This window comes from Protopterus annectens, chromosome 11.part0 (assembly GCF_019279795.1).
Source record: "Protopterus annectens isolate FY-2018-M chromosome 11.part0, PAN1.0, whole genome shotgun sequence".
In the NCBI taxonomy this organism is placed as follows: domain Eukaryota; kingdom Metazoa; phylum Chordata; order Ceratodontiformes; family Protopteridae; genus Protopterus; species Protopterus annectens.
In genome coordinates, this window is record NC_056745.1 from 724,502,308 (window position 1) to 724,522,307 (window position 20,000).

General features: G+C 36.3%; 1 protein-coding gene across 1 annotated transcript in view; it reads right to left on the reverse strand.

The window, feature by feature from the left end:
- LOC122814988 (cat eye syndrome critical region protein 2 homolog) overlaps positions 1-20,000 on the reverse strand; it is a 2,862,500-nt gene that overhangs the window by 1,609,788 nt on the left and 1,232,712 nt on the right. Inside the window, exons 9-12 of the mRNA XM_044087243.1 lie at positions 8,888-9,789; positions 7,117-8,451; positions 4,077-4,220; positions 3,171-3,205 (exon numbers count right to left, since the gene is read on the reverse strand). Of these exons, the coding sequence (XP_043943178.1) occupies positions 3,171-3,205; positions 4,077-4,220; positions 7,117-8,451; positions 8,888-9,789 (2,416 nt within the window). The remainder of the gene's footprint in view (positions 1-3,170; positions 3,206-4,076; positions 4,221-7,116; positions 8,452-8,887; positions 9,790-20,000) is intronic.

Consider the following 20,000-nt stretch of genomic DNA (forward strand, 5'->3'; position numbering starts at 1 on the left):
CATGAATTTGATACCTTACTTGCCCCAGAAGTCAGTAAACAAAGCCCCTGTTTGTCACCATGGGCCATCCTCCTTTGGAAATCAGTGACTGCTGTATATATAGCCTCAATTTCAGGGATCGGCTGAAATTTTATGAGCAGGAGTTGGACAGAACTAATAAGTTAATTAAGGATATCATTAGTATGGGAATTTGCTCATCGCAGCTATCAAAAGTAAGTATTGCTAAGAAATGGGAATGCAGTTTTCAGTATACGGGATCGTTGATAAGTCCCTTGCACTGTTGCTTGTTCTATGGTATACATAAATATGCAGTGAAGACTGTGTCTTTATCCTAAGATGGTTTGAAAGATAGATGGGTTTGTAGGTTGCAGCGCTGACAATTACTGTTTGACTGTTTATGTAGCACATATCAATGTTTATACAGTGACTGCTTTGCTTAAAAAGTGTTACAGTGGTACAGTAGTGTTAAATGTATGTTCTATACTGTTTGCTTTACGAAATTGTAGAATAATATGCTTATTTGATGCCCCGGGCAGATACGATCATCTTTGCAGACTAACACCAGTACCATCCACTCTACCTAGAGTGTATGTGAAATAGGCTGTTTCTCTAGGCAAGATTTCACATGTAGAACAGAAGCTGTGTTTAATGATTTCACTTGTATAGTAGCTAGGTACAAAGGCTGAATTTTTTTTTTTTTTTTTGCGCATCTTGCATACCTGCAGGGCAGCTAAATCGTTTTCTACTAGCCAAAGTTCTCCTGGGGAATGTTAATTGTAATTATCCTGGTTTCATTCCCACCACAATCCTCCCCTGCTTATACAGTAAATCATGTGTAACTGAATGTAAAGTGAAGTCTTTCCACACATGATGTCAGAGCTTCTTAAGGTGATCTTTTCACAACCACCAGACCTAGTGTCCCACTTTTTTGCTTCCACCCCGGTAGTCCTCTAACCATACTGCGCCCCCCCCCCCCTTCTGCAAATTCCTTGATCTGCCACTGTATATACTCAGTTTTCCATTATCTGTTATTACAGACATGCAAGGGATCGAGAATATATTCATAAAAAACTGGAACATTTCTGACAACTGAAATTTTAGGTAACAAACCTAATTTTTCATGCACAAAACAAAAACACTAAAAAGCTTTTTTGAGAGAAAAGAATAGTTTCTTTTATTAGAAAATTTAACAAGCACTGACAAATGGTTGGGCATGTTTCAGTGTGGAAATTGTGTAGCTTGCAATTTAATTTACACTGGAATTTCATTTATATTCAGAGACTCAAGTACATTTTAAGACATTTTAGCTATCAAAGCAATAACATTGTTTATGCAGATGTGTAAAAAATTTTTCATTTTTTATTGGTGAAACGTCTAGGATTTTGTCTGATCGTATCAAGGAACACAATGCTGGTATAAGGCACAGGCACTGCACCAATACTTTAGGGAAACACAGGTTGCACTGTCAAAGTTTTCATGTTTTTTAGTTTTTGTTGTTGAACAATTAGATGCTTTTGTCGTTGATGTTGACACACTACTTGAAGTTCTTGAACTTAGATGGCAGCTTTTATTGAATGCTGAGGCTGCACCTGGGTTGAATGAGAATTTAAATATTAGATTTGCAGTTCGATAGTATAATTTACCACTCCTTTCTTAACAGGAAATTTCTCATTGGTTAATGTATTTTTGTTTGAATATTTGTGTTAATACGGTTACTAAAGTATTTTAAAATGTGTGTTTTATTTTTAATTAGTTTTGAAGAAGTCTTATTACGAATAAAAATATGAAAGCGCTAAACACTAAGAGTTCTTTTCATTCTTTCACTTTAGTTACGAAGTGTTCTTTAGTAGGTCACATTTTCTTGTTTTTTTTTTCATTTTTTATATACAAATAGAAATGTGTATATGTGTGTATATATATATATATATATATATGTGTGTGTCTTTTCGGCTTTTCCCGGTTAGACGTCGCCACAGTGGAACTCCGGTCCGCTAATGATTGGTAGTCTATTTTTATGGTGCAGAGTAGACAGCCTGACGCCCAACCATCAACGAAGGCATGCCCATTCACGCATGTCTTTCGGAGGCCACTCGACCACAGGGAGGACATGCAGACACCACACAGAAGGCACTCCAGCCAAGAATCGAACAGGAGAACCTCTTGCTGTGAGGTAACAATGCTACCGCTGTACCATCGCAGATCTGTATATACACATAAATTACACATATACTGACATAACTGTCTTTCAGCTTTTCCCGGTTAGGGGTCGCCACAGCGGAACTCAGATCCGCTAATGATTGGCAGTAAATTTTTACGTGCTGGCTTGCCGGGCCTAACGCACAACCTTCAAGGAAGGAACGCCCGTTCACGCATGTCGACACACAGAAGACGTTCCAACTGATCGAACGTGCAACGTCTAACTGTGAGGCGACAACGCTACCACAGCACCACCACCGTAGTATTTACATATACGTAAATATGTATGTATGTATATATATATATATATATATATATATATATATATATATATATAGATATATACATAAAAAATATAGTGAGCACTGAACCACGGCAATAAATAACTTAATAAAATACTTCAATAAACTGTAACAAACAGTAATGGTGAACGCTTTCGCAGTCAAGCTGATTCATCAGACAAAGTTCATCACACAGCTCCACCCATATATACATCACAAATGACTCTTATAACAAAAAAATTACAATTAAAAATTAAAAGGTCAGTGTGAAATTTCAATAAAACTGTCCTACGATATCACTATTCATGTACATTTCATATACATACATAACATGATTTTTCTGAAATATAACTGTACAAGCTTGAATTATACCAAAGATGTACTAATATATGTATACAAAATATATACATGTATATAGGGTATATAAAAACACTTCATTAGCATAACGGACTATTAGTCAAGACCAATTGAATGGATACCTTATCATTGAGGCCTCTACCCATATTCACCCTCATCCTGATAATCCATTCAAGTTTCCCATTTTCAACTCTGTTTCTAATGGCCCCCCTCCTTATATTGAATTTGTCTTTTTCGATGACCGTAAATCTAAATTCATGCCCCATGCCCATAGCCATGACATGTCTTGAAAGTGCACTGGTGTCAGTATGTCTGGATATGTCATAAAGGTGTTACCTGATCCTGTCCCTGTAATCTACGTGTGGTCATCCCTATATAAAATGAACAGTAATTCATGCAATAACTTAGATATACCAAATTGATACTTTTGAAATCTGCTGTCAAGCGGAATCTCAGTGGCGAAATCCACCAGAGTCATCCAGATATTGACAAAAATTTAACTGATTACAGGCCACAGTTCCATAACCACTCTACAGTACAGTTATCAGCTACTATACATGGCCTAGGGCCACAAAGTATCCTTTTCTGGGATTTCTTATTCTTGTATGTATAATGTGGAATGTCACCAACTGTTTGCCTAATGTCCTCATCAACACACACAGAATATTCCAGTTTTTCTCAAATATTTCCTGTAGTAGTCTAATGTTACTGGCATATGTCACATGGATTCTCATAGATGTATTGTTGGAATTAGCATCAGCTGTTGGTCTTCGTTTATTGGAAAAATACGGTTTACCCTTCCCTTTCCTCATGACCTTTATCTCAAAAAATGCTGAATTAACTTATTTTGGGAATATCATCTTTCAACAAAACATGTCTCAAGATTATCTAATTCCTCCTTGAATTTTTCACCATCGGCTGCAAGTCTGGATGACCTCAGTGCTTGTCCTTTCAGTACATTTTTAAAAATATGTTGTGGGTGCATACTATTGCGCTCCACATAAGTATTCCTATAACACGGTTTCCTGAAAATTTCTCTATTGAAATTTCCATTTGGGAACCTATGTTTACATACATCTAGGAATTCCAAGCATGTTCTGGATGTACTAGCTGTAAACTTCAAAAAGCTGGTTGTGGTGTTAATATATTCCAGAAATTGTGCAAATGTGGGCTCATCCCCTTCCCAAACAAGGAAGATGTCATCTACAAACCTCCGAAAGAATAATATGGGAAGATCCCTACCATGCCCCAGTATGAACTCCTGTTCCCATGCCGCCATGACTGTTTTGGCACAGCTATTGGCACATGGTGTGCCCATAGCCACTCCATCACGCTGCCTAAACAACTCTTGTCCAAACAGGAAAAGGTTATTGTCTAAGACCATCTCTAATAAAAAAACAAAGAAGGTCAGTAAGCTTAGATTCATATGTACCATCATTTACCAGATATCTTTTAAACATATCAATGCCACAGTCATTAGGAATTGCTATAAATAACTATTGCACATCTAGAGCCACCATGATTATATCTTTATCATAGGGTAATATATCCACAGCAAATTCATAAAAATCTTCCAAGAACTGTTTAGTATCCTTTAAGATATATTTATTCTTGAATAAATTGGGCTTTAAATGTTCAATATAAATAGATAGTGGCTCCGTAACCCAGCCCCCTCCCACCACTATAGGCCTCATGGGTGGTTGGGTGGGGTGTTTATGAATCTTTCCAAGAAGACTGCACACTTGTAAAACTGATGAAAAAGCACAAATATTGACTGTAAAACTTATAAAGGTGGAACTCCTTTGTGCCAACACACAAGATTTATTAAATGTATAAAGTTGCCAAAAAAATGTAAAAGCCCAAATGGGATACAATCCACGTACTATCCCTGTTTGAAAATATTGTCTTATTGATTCTCACAGGCAATGTAAAGTTCGTAAAATAATGTAATAAAACAGACCTGGGTTCCAGTCAGTTGAAAAAATGGTAAGAAAATTCCGTTTTATCGTATATTCACTTCAGTAAAGACCTTTTCCGGATAGCCGGCCCTGGTAGCGATGTTGTAGCTTGTCCAAAACTGTTGGCGTAAACGCACAATACCAGAATTATAAGTTCTGTGCAAAAGTAGGATGCAGGCGATGAAAAATTGCCGTGGCAGAGTACGGCTAAAAGTCACTGAAATGCGGTGCGACGAACTGTCCGCCCAAAGCTGGTAATGTAGGCAGACTGAAAGTCCAGGTCCGCCCAAACCGTTAGTAAAGTCAAGCTTATAACACAAAACTTTAAATGCTGTTCACAAACCCAGTCTGGTAAAAGCGAAGATGAAGTAGAGTAAAATCCAAAATAGCGAGGTTTTCACAATCCACAAGGGCACAAGAGCACACTGACACAATGATGTTAAACGCAACCACGCGTTTTTCGTTCAGATGTATATCTGAACTTCTTCAGACAAAATGCTGACTTGTTGGTCAGTTAAGATTTAAATACTCCTGTTTAATCACATGATTTAAATTAATAAAGTGCAATTGCCATTAAATTATTTATGTACTTGTTTATATAAATGTGCTTCAGTGTTAAACAATATTTGATTTAAATGTTACCCAACAACCTGCACAAATAAAAGTTTTAGATTTTAAATTTTATTAATATTTTAGTTAAAAATAAATTTTATTACTAGGGAATTGTAAATAAAAACCATTTACTATTAAAATTTAAGAATACTACCCCATTTGGCATATTTTAAGTAATACATAGCTTATAATACTAAGGTAAAGCATATTCTAAACCTCTATGTTACGTTATTATTGTGTTACGAAGTATTAAGTTTAGACTTTTATATAAATCAACTTTTTTTAAAAATTGTTATATATACTTTTAACCATTAAAACATAACCTTTAAATGCTTTTAACCAAGTCAAAGTAAGATAGAGTTAGACTAATAGAATATTGTAAACAATTCATAGGTTATTATAGTGGACAAGTTATAAAAAGTGTGACATGTAAATGAATAAATATGTAAATAGGTGTTAATACCTTTAAAATCCATATATATATTCATACTAAATACTTTAAAAAGTTTAGAAATCTAAATTAAATAATTTTAAAAATTAATAATGTTCATAAAAGTTATGAATATTAATCTTAATGATTATGATAAATATAATAATTCTGTGTATATGATGTTTAATATTCAATAAATTTCAAAATATTCAAAAATACTATTAAAGGAAATAATTAGATGCATGATTAATTACTTAATTTATATTATTTTTATACAAATAGTGGAGGTATATTTCTAAATAAATAAATATAAATATTAATTTATCAATAATAAATAAATATATTATGTTACATCATTTAAAATGTTTTGTTAAAATTGTTTGTTTAAACATATCTTCCTAAGATTTTTAAATGAGTGTCCATTGTACAAAGATAAGTAAATTTCCATTCATCTCAACAAATTTTTCATTTTTAATACACATGCAATAGAACAAAGTTCATTAAGTCCTGGTTCTCTATATGCTGCTAGACGTAGTTGCCATGCCAATTCATGTTTTTCCAATTCTAGTTTCAAAAAGTTATCAGTTATATAATCACACTGATTTACTTTATTTGGAATTTGATTGATTACCATAAATTTAAAACTATGACTTGCATTCAAATTGCAGTGTCTAGCTAAAGCATTTTCCTCTTTGTTCTTTCTGATTGCATATGTATGTTCATAAATTCTGTCTCTTAAACGTCTATCCGTTTTTCCAATATTAAAAAGATTCACATTGTGTGCATTGAGCAAGGTAGACAATAGCTTTAGAGTTACAATCAAATGAACCATTAACAAAAAACTTGTCTCTCCTTATTACAAACATTTCTGATTCATCGATATAACAACAGTACCTACATGCCCCACATTTGTGGGTACCCCTATTGTTTTTCTTTACATTACATTTTTGTTCTAATAATTTTTTCATGTTTGTGCCCCGTCTATATGTAACTATAGGACCAAAATTTAAAACTTTTGCAAGGTCTTTATCTGATGTTAACCAATACCAATATTTTCTCAATGCCTTACATATATCTAAAGCTTCTGGACAATATGTAAAAGTGAATGCAATAGTATAGTTTTGTACTTTGTCTATTTTATCTACATTTACCTCTTGCTGAGATGTTAGAGGCTCAAATAGGGTTAATTGTATACCCTCAGTTAATGTTGTATTTAATATATGGGTTGTACTTCCAGGACCCCCATGTAAAATCGCCTTATATATTCCAGTTTTTCTTTTACCAATTACTTCTTTAAATATTTCATCTAAAAATTCTGATGGATATCCTCTACTATGAAATTTTTGGTACAGTGAGTTACATTCTTTGTCAAAGTCCTCTTCTAAAGTGACCATCCTAGCCGCCCTAACAAGTTGACCTTTAACTACTGATTTTTTCTGGTGGCTAGGATGGGCACTTGTGTAATGAAGAAAGGTGTTCGAGTAAGTACTCTTTCTATAAATTTTTGCTATGTAGCCTTCTGTACTTTTGCTAAGTTCCACATCTAAAAAATTAATTGTATTATCTTGGTAATTTTTTGTAAACTTTAAGAATGAAGAAGTTACATTAAAAAAATCAACTAATTGGTCTGCTTGTTCTTGTTCTCCTTTTAAAATAATAAAAATATCGTCTAAGAATCTATTATATGTAAAGATAATACTACTCCATTGACTATTAAAGATATGGTTTGTCTCCCAGTAGGCCATAACTAAATTTGCAAAACTTGAGCCTACTGGTGACCCCATGGCTACCCCTATTTTCTGTATGTACAACTCATTTTCAAAAGACACAAAATTATATTTCAAAATTATGTCTAAAAGTTGTTCTACCACTATACATTCATTAGTGGTGGCCCCTTTTGATCTAATAAAATCTACAACCCATTCTGTACCTAAATCATGGGGTATGCAAGAATAAAGATCATTAACATCCACCGTTAAAAAATTGTGCTTAATGTCAAATGTTGTATTTTGTATCTCTTCCAGAAATGACCATGAATCCTTAAGAATATGTTTTTCTTTACATACATAACTTTTCAATATAGAATCTACTAGTTTGGCACATGCATATGTCATGGATTGTCTTGCGTCCACTAGTGCCCTAAATGGTGGGTTAAATAGATCCTTGTGAAGTTTAGGAATCCCAAAAATTTTTGGTATTCTGGGTGTCAACATAGTTAAGTATTGTTTTTGACTATTATCTATTAATCCGTCCAAAAACATGTCATTAATAAAAATTTTTATATTATTGAATGCTTTATTCAATTGATTTTTATTTGAAACCTCACATGTATCTTTTTCCAAAACTGTTGTCATAATGTTAGAGTAGTCTGTATTATACATTACTACCAGGCCTCCACCTTTATCTGGCTTCATTAATCTTGGTGGAAGACTTCTTAGTTGTTTTAACAGTTCTGTTTCATCTTGTGACATGTTAGATTTGTATTTTCCTTTCTTGTTTCCTATTATGTATCTAAATTCATTTTCACATAGTTGTTCATACATGAATAAAACAGCATTCTGGGGTGGGTTATAAGTACTTGCTACCCTTAGTTCATTTTCATTAATACTAGTGTTACCTAACAAAATATTTAAGTTAAGTTTGCGGATGAATAATTTAAAATCTATCAATAATTCCGCTATATCACATCTCTTTGAGGGTACAAATGTCAACCCTTTGGAAAATAATTCCACTAGGGTTTGATCTATAACACATTCGGTATAATTGTAGATTTTAAAGTCACCTTCTTCATTGGTTAAAATTTCATACAATTTCAGGCCTGAAATTTGTTTTTGCTGCGAGTATTGTATGTTTTCTTTATCTGTGGTTGTTATTTTTCCAAGTTCCCCCCTTCCCCCCTCTGTAGTTTTTTTGATGCTGCTGTTGTAATTGATCCTGGTCTTGCCATTCAACATCCATCCCGGAATTCTGGTAAATTCCTCTCTGGGGGGTGTTTTCTAAATCAAAGTTGTCGCCGTCAAAACTGTCATTAATTACGTTGACATTATAGTTACTTTGGCCTTGACCACTATTGGCATTTTTATTCCATACTGTTCTTTCTTTATTTTTCTTAAAATTTTGTTCAGTATTACCCCTTGGAATACGTATGCCATTCTGGGAGGTTGGGGGCTTTGGGAAAGCTGACCCTTCCTGGTATGCTTTCAAATCTCTGTTTAATTTCTTTAACTTGTTCATTTTTAATTTATTCATTTGTTGTGCAATACTTGTCAGAGTCCTGTTGTATTCAAACTCATATCTGTTATAGTCAATGTCGTTTTTAATTTCCTGCTCTAAAGAGGTAGTTTCACTCATTAGATTGTCCAATGAAATCTGATAATATTTAATCATACATCGAATTATTTCCAGCCCATGATTGTTATAAATAGAAATGAGCTCATTATAAAAATCTGTACCATATTCTAACCCCGTGGGGTAGGAATAATGTCTTAAACCTTTGGGTACTATTTTTTCTTTAAGACATCTATTAAAATAATTCAGCTCCAATTGGAGCTTTTTAATTTTAAATAATTTGTTGTCAAATAGTTTTAACTTGTCCACTATGTTGCCATGGGCATCGTTGTCTACTGTAGATATAGCCCCTTCTACTGAATTGTCCATATCTAATTCATTATTAAGCCATGTATTCAAGTCGAAATTGTTTACGGTAACAGTTCCAGTTTGCTCTTGTGTTTCCCTTGTACGCCTCCGTTGTGGTAAACCATTGTTTCCACTCGTTGTTGCCTGTGCTCCCATTGATTCTGTTAGTACATTAGTATTCTGACTTAGTCTGTTGCCGCCGGTATTAGTGACATGATCCACTTTTTCCGATAAGCGGTCCAATCGTTGATTAATTAGTTCCAATAATTGGGTTAAGTTACCTTGTGATAAAGGCGCTTCCTCATTTTCCATTTCCATCCTTTATAGTATACAGTCAATGACCAAAAAACACACCAAGAAGACTGCACACTTGTAAAACTGATGAAAAAGCACAAATATTGACTGTAAAACTTATAAAGGTGGAACTCCTTTGTGCCAACACACAAGATTTATTAAATGTATAAAGTTGCCAAAAAAATGTAAAAGCCCAAATGGGATACAATCCACGTACTATCCCTGTTTGAAAATATTGTCTTATTGATTCTCACAGGCAATGTAAAGTTCGTAAAATAATGTAATAAAACAGACCTGGGTTCCAGTCAGTTGAAAAAATGGTAAGAAAATTCCGTTTTATCGTATATTCACTTCAGTAAAGACCTTTTCCGGATAGCCGGCCCTGGTAGCGATGTTGTAGCTTGTCCAAAACTGTTGGCGTAAACGCAAAATACCAGAATTAAGTTCTGTGCAAAAGTAGGATGCAGGCGATGAAAAATTGCCGTGGCAGAATACGGCTAAAAGTCACTGAAATGCATGCGACTGTCCGCAAAGCTGGTAATGTGCAGACAAAGTCAGGTCCGCCAAACCGTTAGTAAAGTCAAGCTTATAACACAAACTTTAAATGCTGTTCACGAACCCAGTCTGGCGAAGATGAAGTAGTAAATCCAAAATAGGTTTTCACAATCCACAAGAGCACACTGACACAATGATGTTAAACGCAACCACGCGTTTTTCGTTCAGATGTATATCTGAACAACTTCAGACAAAACGCTGACTTGTTGGTCAGTTAAGATTTAAATACTCTTGTTTAATCACATGATTTAAATTAATAAAGTGCAATTGCCATTAAATTATTTATGTACTTGTTTATATAAATGTGCTTCAGTGTTAAACAATATTTGGTTTAAATGTTACCCAACAACCTGCACAAATAAAAGTTTTAGATTTTAAATTTTATTAATATTTTAGTTAAAAATAAATTTTATTACTAGGGAATAGTAAATAAAAAACATTTACTATTAAAATTTAAGAATACTACCCCATTTGGCATATTTTAAGTAATACATAGCTTTTAATACTAAGTTAAAGCATATTCTAAACCTCTATGTTACGTTATTATTGTGTTACGAAGTATTAAGTTTAGACTTTTATATAAATCAACTTATTTTAAAAATTGTTATATATACTTTTAACCATTAAAACATAACCTTTAAATGCTCTTAACCAAGTCAAAGTAAGATAGAGTTAGACTAATAGAATATTGTAAACAATTCATAGGTTATTATAGTGGACAAGTTATAAAAAGTGTGACATGTAAATGAATAAATATGTAAATAGGTGTTAATACCTTTAAAATCCATATATATATATATACTAAATACTTTAAAAAGTTTAGAAATCTAAATTAAATAAATTTAAAAATTAATAATGTTCATAAAAGTTCCATTAATAGTATTTTTGAATATTTTGAAATTTATTGAATATTAAACATCATATACACAGAATTATTATATTTATCATAATCATTAAGATTAATATTCATAACTTTTATGAACATTATTAATTTTTAAATTTATTTAATTTAGATTTCTAAACTTTTTAAAGTATTTAGTATGAATATATATATGGATTTTAAAGGTATTAACACCTATTTACATATTTATTCATTTACATGTCAAACTTTTTATAACTTGTCCACTATAATAACCTATGAATTGTTTACAATATTCTATTAGTCTAACTCTGTCTTACTTTGACTTGGTTAAAAGCATTTAAAGGTTATGTTTTAATGGTTAAAAGTATATATAACAATTTTTAAAAAAAGTTGATTTATATAAAAGTCTAAACTTAATACTTCGTAACACAATAATAACGTAACATAGAGGTTTAGAATGTGCTTTAACTTAGTATTATAAGCTATGTATTACTTAAAATATGCCAAATGGGGTAGTATTCTTAAATTTTAATAGTAAATGTTTTTTATTTACAATTCCCTAGTAATAAAATTTATTTTTAACTAAAATATTAATAAAATTTAAAATCTAAAACTTTTATTTGTGCAGGTTATTGGGTAACATTTAAACCAAATATTGTTCAACACTGAAGCACATTTATATAAACAAGTACATAAATAATTTAATGGCAATTGCACTTTATTAATTTAAATCATGTGATTAAACAAGAGTATTTAAATCTTAACTGACCAACAAGTCAGCGTTTTGTCTGAAGAAGTTCAGATATACATCTGAACGAAAAACGCGTGGTTGCGTTTAACATCATTGTGTCAGTATGCTCTTGTGCCCTTGTGGATTGTGAAAACCTCGCTATTTTGGATTTTACTCTACTTCATCTTCGCTTTTACCAGACTGGGTTCGTGAACAGCATTTAAAGTTTTGTGTTATAAGCTTGACTTTACTAACGGTTTGGGCGGACCTGGACTTTCAGTCTGCCTACATTACCAGCTTTGGGTGGACAGTTCGTCGCACCGCATTTCAGTGACTTTTAGCCGTACTCTGCCACGGCAATTTTTCATCGCCTGCATCCTACTTTTGCACAGAACTTATAATTCTGGTATTGTGCGTTTACGCCAACAGTTTTGGACAAGCTACAACATCGCTACCAGGGCCGGCTATCCGGAAAAGGTCTTTACTGAAGTGAATATACGATAAAACGGAATTTTCTTACCATTTTTTCAACTGACTGGAACCCAGGTCTGTTTTATTACATTATTTTACGAACTTTACATTGCCTGTGAGAATCAATAAGACAATATTTTCAAACAGGGATAGTACGTGGATTGTATCCCATTTGGGCTTTTACATTTTTTTGGCAACTTTATACATTTAATAAATCTTGTGTGTTGGCACAAAGGAGTTCCACCTTTATAAGTTTTACAGTCAATATTTGTGCTTGTTTATGAATCTTTGGTAGGCCCTGAATGATGGGTATCGATGGTTCTTTAACCAACAAATATTGATATATATCTTGGTTAATGGAATCACATTGTAAGCATTCAAAAAGACTGTCATGTATTATATTAATGATTTTGTTTACATCCTCCTGTGTGATTCTTTCATAGACTGTTATTGCTTAACATATCCATCATAGCTTCCTTGTACCATTCAATATCCATTATCACTAGAGGCCCTCCTTTATCGGCTGGTCTAATAGAAATAGTATGGTCCCATCTAAGATTATCTAGTGCTTCCCTTTCACACGAGTTCAGATTAGAACAACATTTCATTTTGGTATTGTTGTCATACAATTTGTAAATGTCTCTTATACAAACTTTCTCAAATGTTTCCACGATGCCATTATTCATGGGAACATATCCACTTTTTTTTTTTTAAAAACTTCATAGAACTAATGTTAGCATCATGCTCCCCTCCATACTGCAATTTCAACATGACATTACATGTGAATGTTCAAGCCTGTACATTTATATTTCAGGAAAATTTTGTTATGTATGTATATGAAATGCACATGAGTAATTATGTATGTATATGAAATGCACATGAGTAATTATATCGTAGGACAGTTTTTTTGAAATTTCACACTGGCCTTTTAATTTTTAATTGTTTTCTGAGTCATTTGTGATGTATATATGGGTGGAGCTGTGTGATGAACTTTGTCTGAAGCAGCTTGACTGCAAAAGCACTCACTCACCATTACTGTTTGTTACAGTTTGTTTATTAAAGTATTTTATTAAGTTACTTATTGCTGTGTTTGTGTTCACTATATTTTTTACGTTCGTATTGGTCTATTGCCTGAGCACAGTTTATCCGCAGAGCCTATCTTTTCTCTTGTATATCTATATATATATATATATATATATATATATATATATATATATATATATATATATGTATATGTATGTATGTGTGTGTGTGTATAGATATATATATATATATATATATATATATATACACACCTATATATGTGTTTGTATATATATATATATATATATATATATATATATATATATAGTACGCAAAGTAGAATTCGTTTTGCAAGTGTGATGACATGGCATGTATGCTCTTGTTTGCAGGGTGCAGTGAGAAAGGGGCTACATTGATAAGAACATGTTTGGATGACTGCTGCTGATCCTGGTTCTCGTCTCTCACTTGAGAGGAACAAGCCGGGTGCAAGGCTCTCATCTGAGGAGAATTAATCAACTGAATGGTCAGGAAGGTAGAGCTAATTATGGGTGGTAAAAAGTAAATGTACTGTGAAATTCTAAAATCACCCACACTTTCCATGGTATACATGCTAATGATAACTCAGAAAACGAAAAATTTTTCTTTGATTCTGATTTTTTTATTTTAATAGACTTAAAACTGCACTTCTACCTAACTTGTTTATTTCACTTTTAGAGTAAACAGCTACAGACGTCATCACCTGAAAGCGTTCCCAGGAGAATATCTGACAGATTAACACTTAAACGTATCCAGAAGGAGGAGGAGGTAAAGAGATGTTATGATGGCTTATGAACAGTATGCTGAATATAGATTCAGAAGATCACAAGATCTTACTTTGAGAAGCCTTGTGCAGTAAACATTTGGGCAATATTTTACTTGAAGGCCTCACCTTGCTTTTTCGCAGAAGTGGGCGTGTCGCGAATGATTGATGACCAGGTCCACGTATGTAATGAGCCATGATTGACATGGCATTCTAATCAGCTGTTGAGAAGTGAAATATCCCCATTAAATTTAGTATGCATTTTTTTACGGTTAGTTATTGAAGCTTCAAGCGGAGAAAGACATACCTCCCTGACTGCAGTTAAAATGGGTCCTAATGCATCAGTCTCCTCTCCATGTTGGCAAACATAAATTAATAACGTGAGGGATAGTGCACGCCATGTACGCCTGCTCATCACAGGACATTACTATAGCCTAGTTATCTCCTATGATATGATGAGCATTAGTACACGGTATGCACGATCCTTCACACTATGTATTTATTTACGTTTGAGCTGAGGACCCATTTTAGCTGCAGCCATGGAGTTACTGGAGAAACAAGAATGAAATGTTTACATTTCAAAAAAAGTTATAGAGAAGAGTTTCAGTGTAACAAATGGTATTTAACATAAAGTGCACGGATGTGTGGGCACACATAATAATGAATAGTGGAATTCTTTATAAAGGTAGTGCGTGATGTTAAGACGATGGTTGTACTTGGTCAGAAGAGACTGGAGTAATACGAGGGCAGCATTTGGTTGAAAAGAAGGCAAGGGTTTGATTTCCCTTCATGTAAGAAATTTAATTCAGATGGGAGGTGCGGGAGAGAATGAGCTGAAAGTAAGTGGAGAAATGTGGTGATGTGAAGTATTAGAACAGCGTAATTAGTCACTGTGGTGTTTCAAGCAAGTGTAGTAGGTAAATGAAATAAGAATATATTTAGAGGTGGTATGAGCTACCAAACAGTTATGGACGTTATGGATATTAACACTAGATTCTACATACTAGAAACATATGCTAGTGTCGCTATTTACGGAATGTATATTCATTAGTGGCCGATAACGAAATAGCACGGGGGTGGGTTTTGGGCGGGGCTTGCTACTGCGCATCTGGTGAGGCCCTCAAGTAAAATACCGCCAAAATTTGTTGTAAACTCCTTCCCAAGACCCCTGTCCTTCACACAGTTCTTTGATCCCCTCTTCTTCCATTTGGGCAATAAGTGCAAATAACCGATTCAGAGACTGGCCCAAGTAATTGCAGGAGAGATGAGAAATTTGGTGCAAAGCTTAGTGTGAGCAAGTTGTCAGTATTAGTGTGGCGGAGTCGGGCAGGAAATGGCAGGAATGGTACCTTGGATTATCCAAGCAGTAGCAGCACAGGATGGAATAGTAGAGAGCAACAGGCAGTGCTCAGATGTTCTTCGTGCATACAGCTGCAGTCATCACACTTGGGTTATCTGCCGTCAGGCGGGTCCTTGGTCGGCCGAATTCCAAAGTCTAGGTCCGGCGTCAGTTGTCGTTGCTTCTTTCCTGATGTCAGTGCGGCAGGGGTATAAAAGAGGCAGCCGACGCCATTTTCTTCAGTCTTTCTTGCCGCGCAGTGCCCGAAGCAGAAGCAGTTCGCAAGTGCCGGTCGGCCAGCTCCTGAGATTTACGAAAGTATTTCAGCCGAAGTCTTCTTTAAAGCTAAGTACCCGCTAGAAACTTTTCTTGCCTCAGACTGATGTCAGACAAAGTTAATAATTGCATTTCTTGTGGGAAGCAAATGCCGCATAAGGATTTTCACTCTTACTGTATACCTTGCTTAGGGCTAGAACACAACGTCTCGGCCTGCTGTTTTTGTGCTAGGTTTAAGAAGCGCACTATTAAGCGCCGGGCGGAGTTCGCCCTTCATTATTTTGGCAAAACATTTAATTATATTATGTCGGATATGCCGACGCCAGTTTTAGGCAAAAAACGCAAGGATAAGGACAGACACCCGAGGCCTGCACAGAGTACTGAGACCACGCTAAGGCCGACTACCGGTTCTCCGGTTCTCAGCGAGGTGCCTACGCAGCCCCTGACTACCGATGAAACTTTATTACCGGTGACTTCAGTACCCGAGGTCGCAGGTTCCTCGGTCCCCACTCCCACTGCAGTTACCGACGCCACTCTTGGCGGAGAAACGGAAAGTTTAGCAAGGCCTGCCATTTCTGAAGGCGTTTTCAGGCCTACCACCTTACCTATTAAATCGTTCACTAAATCTAAAGCTCCAATGAAAATTAAAAAACAGGGTCCTCAAGCCCCCTCCCCAAAAAAACAGATGCTTAAAATGGCTGAGGATTTGATTTCACTCATCAGGGGCTCTCAACCCCCCTCAGACAAAAGAACCAGGATGGAGGAAGACTACCCTTCCTCAGATCAGGCATCTATTACCTCAGGCCTTTCTGAGGACCTGGATTATGCCTATTCCCCTTTTGAAGACTCTGATGCTGATGAGTCTATTCCCTCGGTCTCCCCCCTGAGAACTACTCTTTTGGGGAAACCCTACATACATTGAGAGAACACTTCCACTGGGAAGGCCAAGATTACTCAGATTCCAAGAAAAGGCTCAGGGGATTTCTGCTGCTTCCCCAGCATAGGCCCTTGGCTATTCCTCCTTTCTTAGATATTTTGGATGATGTGTACGCAGAAGCCAGTCTTAATCCAGACTCTTTACCTCCTGCCCCTGTTAAACCAGACAGATATTACCGGGTTCCTGATTCTCACCAGTTCCTTTATAAAAGCCCTTCTGCTGACCCAGAAACTATTTCTCAGGGTCCCAAGGGGATTAAGGCCTCTTCTGCTAAAAACCCTTTACCTTCAGAGAGAGATTCCAGAGCATTGGAAAGGTGGGGGAAAAAGGTGTAAACATCAGCCACTTTAACCATGAGGGCATTAAACTGTCAATTTCATATGTTAAAGTACCAGCAGTTCTTGCTATCTCAGCTGAAAAGCAAAATGACACAAACAGAACAACCTGATTTGAAAGAGTTGCAGGATTTGTTGCATGGAGCAAAACAAGTGGGGAAACACCTTACAATGTGGTTTTGATGCTTTAGAGGCCTCATGCAGAGCTGCTGTCACGGGGTCTGTCATACGTAGACACGCTTGGCTCAAAGAACAAACCTTACCAGATCATGTCAAAGCAAAATTATTAGATGCACCACTACAAAAAGATGTACTCTTCGGTGTTAAAGCGGAGGAGGTACTACAGAAAATGGAGGAAAAAGCTAAATCTATGCAAACAGTTAGATTTCTTGGGTGCAGCCTTCACGCTTAAGCAGAAACTGGCCTTCAAAAAATTGGTCCTTTCCAGCCACTGACAGACCCCAAAGGGGTAGATACAGACGCTCAAGGGATAGAGGGCAACCTCAAGGATCTTAGAGCCAGGCAATGGCAATCACCAGCCCTAAGAGGTGGAGAAGTCAGAACAGTCATTTAGAAAACAGACACAATGACTTTCCCCTTTGCCTGACAAACAAAGCTATAATGGCAGCACCTTTGGGCGGAAAACTGGCCTTATTTTCAAAAAACTGGCACATTGTTACAAAGGACAAATGGATTCTGGATATTATAGACAGAGGCTACAGATTCCACTTCCTCACCCTTCCAAAGATGAGGGGCATGCCAAACCTGCCACAAAATCAATGGGCAGAGGCACAAAAACAAATTTCTGCTCTCATGGATATGAAAGCAATTCAAGAGGTACCTGCAAAAGAACAAGGTCAAGGTTTTTATTCAAGACTATTTCTGGTACCAAGGAAGGACAAAGACTGGAGACCCATCTTAGACCTATCTATCCTAAACACATATCTAGAGGTACCAAAATTCAAGATGCTCACATTACAGCAGCTTCTTCCCATGCTGGGCAAGGAGTCTTGGCTGGTAACGTTGGACCTCAAGGAGGCATACCTGCATGTGCCTATCAGACAAGATTGCAGAAGATACCTCAGATTTCTTGCAGGTTCAACCCATTATCAATTCTGTGCATTGCCCTTTGGCTTATCTACTGCGCCCAGAGTGTTTACGAAATGCCTGGCATCAGTAATTGCTTTCTTCAGACAATGAGGAATACAAATCTACCCATATCTGGACGACTGCCTGATCCAAGCGGACAGCAAGGGCATTCTATTGCAACATCTGGCGTTTGTAATAAAACTGTTAAATTGCCTGGGGTACACAGTAAACAAAAAGAAATCAAAACTAATACCCTCTCAACAGATAATTTTCCTGGGTGCTAGCTTATATACAACGGCCCAGATGGCTTACCTCACGCCAGACAAACAAGGGCAACTGTCTGAATACTTCAGCAAAATGGCAACTTTAACCAGGCTAACTGCAAGGAAAATCCTGCAGGCACTGGGGTTCATGGCATCTTGCATTCTACTAATACCATTTGCAAAGCTGCATATGAGGAAACTGCAATGGTACCTAAAAACTTATGGTCTCAACACAAACACAGCTTGGAAACAATTTTACCACTCATTCCATGCCTTCAAAAGGAATTTTTGTGGTGGGCTCAAGCATGCCAAAGAAACACGGGTCTCCCTTTCTGTATACCACAAACAAGGCAAGTCATCACCACAGACACCTCAGACTATGCATGGGGAGCACACATGGCAGACCAGTGCATCCAGGGAAAATGGTCCCAAAAACAGATGCACCTACACATCAACCAGAAGGAGATGCTAGCTGTGCAAAATGCTCTTATGAATTTCAAGGACCTTCTGCAACCGGGCCAGCTATTGATAAGGACAGACAACACCACAGTCATGTGGTACATAAACAGGGAGGGACGCATTCATACCCTCTATGCAGGCAAGCTATGACCCTGTGGGACACAGCATTGGAATTACAAGTTCAACTACAGGCACAATTCCTGCCAGGGAAGGAAAACACTCTGGCAGACAACTTGAGCAGAAATATGACAGACCCTCACGAATGGAAGTTGCATCCTCAAGTCTTCTCAAAGATAACTCAAGCATGGGGACAGCCAGACATAGATCTATTTGCCTCCCACAGCAATTACCAGTTGGAAAAATTCTGCTCAAGGACCTATCATCCGCAGGCCTGGAAAGTGGACGCACTATCTTTCAGTTGGACAGCATTGACAATCTACGCCTTCCCGCCTCTACCTCTACTGACCAAAGTCCTATTAAAAACCAGAGCAGAGAGGCCAAAAATGATTCTCATTGCTCCAGACTGGCCACGACAGCACTAGTATCCTCTCCTAAAGAACCTGTCACACTCACCACCATGGATCCTACCTTAAGTTCCTCTTTTGTTGTCACAGCACAACTACAAGATCCTTCACAGCCAGCTCAGAACTCTAAATTTAGCTGCATGGAAAATACCTTAATTTCTAACAGGCTCTCCTCTCCAAGGAGGTACAGGATGTCATCTTGGAGGCCAGGAGACCCTCTACTAGAAAGACCTACTCCGCCAAATGGAAACGATTTTGCTCCTGGAATCAAGCAAAGGGCCAGAATCCTTGGTTAATAAATATACCTCAGATTTTACAGTACCTAGCTGAGATGTTCAACAGTGGCCTTTCCTTCGCTTCCATCAAGATCCACGCTTCAGCAATTTCAGCACAATACAATACGGATCCTCCTTTATTCTCACATCATCTATTAAGGCAGTTCCTCAGAGGGCCAAAAAATATAAAACCCCCACGGAAACCACCAGCTCCAGCTTGGGACTTCAACTTCGTATTGGAGAAGCTGACACTGCCTCGTTTTGAGCCGGCCTCTTCAGCAGAGTTACAATACTTGTCA